At 37.0% G+C, this 2,805-nt stretch overlaps 1 protein-coding gene across 1 annotated transcript in view; it reads left to right on the top strand.

Annotated features, from left to right (window-relative positions):
- Positions 1 to 1,860: 1,860 nt before the first annotated feature.
- The window catches only part of LOC118732439, a 4,551-nt gene continuing 3,606 nt past the window's right edge, over positions 1,861 to 2,805 (top strand). Inside the window, exons 1-4 of the mRNA XM_036461575.1 lie at positions 1,861 to 2,084; positions 2,170 to 2,315; positions 2,393 to 2,481; positions 2,539 to 2,775. Of these exons, the coding sequence (XP_036317468.1) occupies positions 1,984 to 2,084; positions 2,170 to 2,315; positions 2,393 to 2,481; positions 2,539 to 2,775 (573 nt within the window). The 5' untranslated portion in view covers positions 1,861 to 1,983. The remainder of the gene's footprint in view (positions 2,085 to 2,169; positions 2,316 to 2,392; positions 2,482 to 2,538; positions 2,776 to 2,805) is intronic.

The raw sequence follows: 2,805 nt of genomic DNA, 5'->3' as shown, positions 1-2,805 counted from the left end.
AATTATATCAACAATTATTTACTTCCTTTTTTCATAAAAAAATCGCTCGTGTTTATAAATTTTTAAATTTAACGAACTAATTTATTCAAATTATTGTAGACAAAAATGCAACCATGCGCCACAACCACATGTTGTTCGTGTTTGCAAATTCTTGCTGGCAAAATTTTTTCCAGCAAGAATTTGCAACTTCTCTCCAAGAGAACTGCCACTTTGCTCTCACAATTTTTGAGTGTTGGATAATTTTTTGGTCTGCACGAACGCGATTTGGGCAAAAATCGTGATAATTCGTACAAATTCGTACAAATTTTTAGCTCGACGAACAAACCTAATTACATTGCAAGTGCAGGGCATAGTCTAGCAGCGCATGTGAAGCAATGGTGTAATTATACTCGGCATAGAGCGCATAATTTCCCAGAATCAGCTGTTCAGTGTAATCAGTTATCCTGTTCTAGTACTACAGCATTTGGTTAGGAAAACATAATTGAAGAATGATTATTCATAGCTTAAATGAAGTCGACACTAAAGTTAGTTGCTGCTTTTTGTCATAATTTTCAGTGAAATGGCGGCAACTAACTTTATAATTGACTTTGTTTCGAATATAAATGTGCCCCAATGCATGTAAAAGAACGACCCTGATGGGCACTGGAACAGATAATGAGAACAATGAGAGTGGCATCTCTCTTGGAAAATGTCACATAGCGAAAAATCAAAATTCTCTAGACTTAAAGGCTCTGTTATGCATACTTGGCATTGCTTGAGAGTTGTCACATAAGGAATCTGTTAAATGAGCTTCGCGTGTAAGCGGTTACCCAACGCACAGCATTACATACGTAAAAGTCTGTTGCTTTTTGATTTCTACCTAAAAATGGTATAGCAGTGCATGCAATGCCAAGTATGCATAACAGAGCCTTGACTCGTTAACTTAGTAAGTCTACGAGCTTCGTAAAGGAACTTTCAAAATTTGTATGGAGCTCACTTTACGTGCACCTCTTAAGATTATGAGCCAACGTTGATGCCTAAAACGGCGTTCTCATAAGATGATTTTCTAAGCGGTTTTAGGGCCGGTTGCTCAAAGCCTGATTGACATTAATCACCGATTAACATCGTTATCGACGTTTTCGGCTCCATGCAAATAACATGGTGTCGGTAACGTCGATAACGATGTTTAACCGGGGATTAGTGTCAATCAGGCTTTGAGCAACCTGCCCTTAGAGGCGGTTAGTTGAATCAAAAGTTGGCTAATAGGGAATTTACATGATTCAACTTTCACAGGCGATTAGTTGAACCAAAAGTTGAACGAAAGTAGGCAGCCGACCAACTTCATTGTAAGCGATTAGTTGAAAGGCCGTTCACACCAGGCGATTGTTGCTTTCACCTCAAAGTTGCCTGTAAAATCGCTTCATGTAAACACCGTATAAACCACAGTATATACAGTAATAAACCATTTTGAGTACTCTTTGGGGGTAAAATCTGATCAGGGTTGTTATTGAGAAGGAGCATGAATTTTGTTGATTCAGAGTTGTATACAATTTACTGTGGTATGAAAGGGAGCAACAACCGTACTATGGCAGAGTGGCACAACTCATGACTGTGTAATAGTGCCCGAACATAAGAATAATGTATTGATTACCCTAACCTAACTTGATAGCGAGCTTCAGAGGAAAGGGTATAACTTTGCATATGAAATAGCATTTTAACGAAAATAAGATATGAAATTGTAAAAATGAGATTTTACGCAAAATTATAACGATTTTCCGACTACCCCCTCCACTGGCGCTACTTTTCCGACTGGGGTCTAATATTTAGTAAAGTACAGTACGTAGCGCTATTATCAATTAGCATAGTGTTTAAAATTCAACTCTGATTTAAACTAGAATTTAAGTGGTATAGTGCTAAAATAAAGTAAAAAAATAAGGGATATCAAAAGGATATGTATTAATAACGAAAGGAACATTTCCAGAAAAATATTCTAATTAAAATAATATGAGTGAAAGTCCTGCAGAGATGTCAAGTTTTCAAGTGGACCAGCGGGCAAATTTCCTCGCTCTTATTTTGTTGGACGCACTAGAGGATGGTAATGAAAGGTAAAAAAACATGATGTTAATAAAATTTACTTGAAACCAATTATAAAAATTGTAACTAATAGTGTTTAAACTTTAACTTTGCAAGCGACATAAATGCTATACTTGAAAGGAATAATGTAGATGCAAGTTTTGTCCCTGTTGAGCGCGGTATATCGCCACTGCATTATGCGTGCGGAATGGAGAACGCAGAATTAGCCTGGGAGATATCAAAAAGATTCCTTCAGGACGGTGGTGAGTTACATAAGTTTTTAAAACTCAATATTTTGAATAAATTTATAAATATGTTCGTACGTATACACACATTTAAGCTGATCCCAATGTGCGGTCCAACGAAAATATGACGCCATTACATGTGGCAGCAATATTTGGACGTGTGGATATTGTGAAGCAACTTTTGGTAGGCAATCCTTCCCTATAAATTTTCAAAATGAATATTAACACTTAGCGAATGTAGAAATATGGTGCTCAATATGATGTGGTGGACGATGAACGTAAAACACCTATACATTATGCCATAGAAGATTGCCATTTTGAAGTGCTTGAAGCGATTAGAAACCATATTTTTCAACATAAGTATGATAGAGACTGTCAAAAGCGCAGTAATGAATGTAGACAGGACTCCAACACTCCAGCTCCAAAAACTGTAAGGTTACGTGATGAAAATGCCTCGAATGTTACGCCAGTCAACAAGGTACTTCGTAACGTACTTGCCACGGATAAT

Source organism: Rhagoletis pomonella, unplaced genomic scaffold (genome assembly GCF_013731165.1).
Source record: "Rhagoletis pomonella isolate Grant_MI unplaced genomic scaffold, Rhpom_1.0 Rhpom_scaffold_00002, whole genome shotgun sequence".
Lineage (NCBI taxonomy): Eukaryota > Metazoa > Arthropoda > Insecta > Diptera > Tephritidae > Rhagoletis > Rhagoletis pomonella.
Note: the sequence above shows the minus strand (reverse complement) of the source record. Positions and strands in the feature narration are given on the sequence as shown.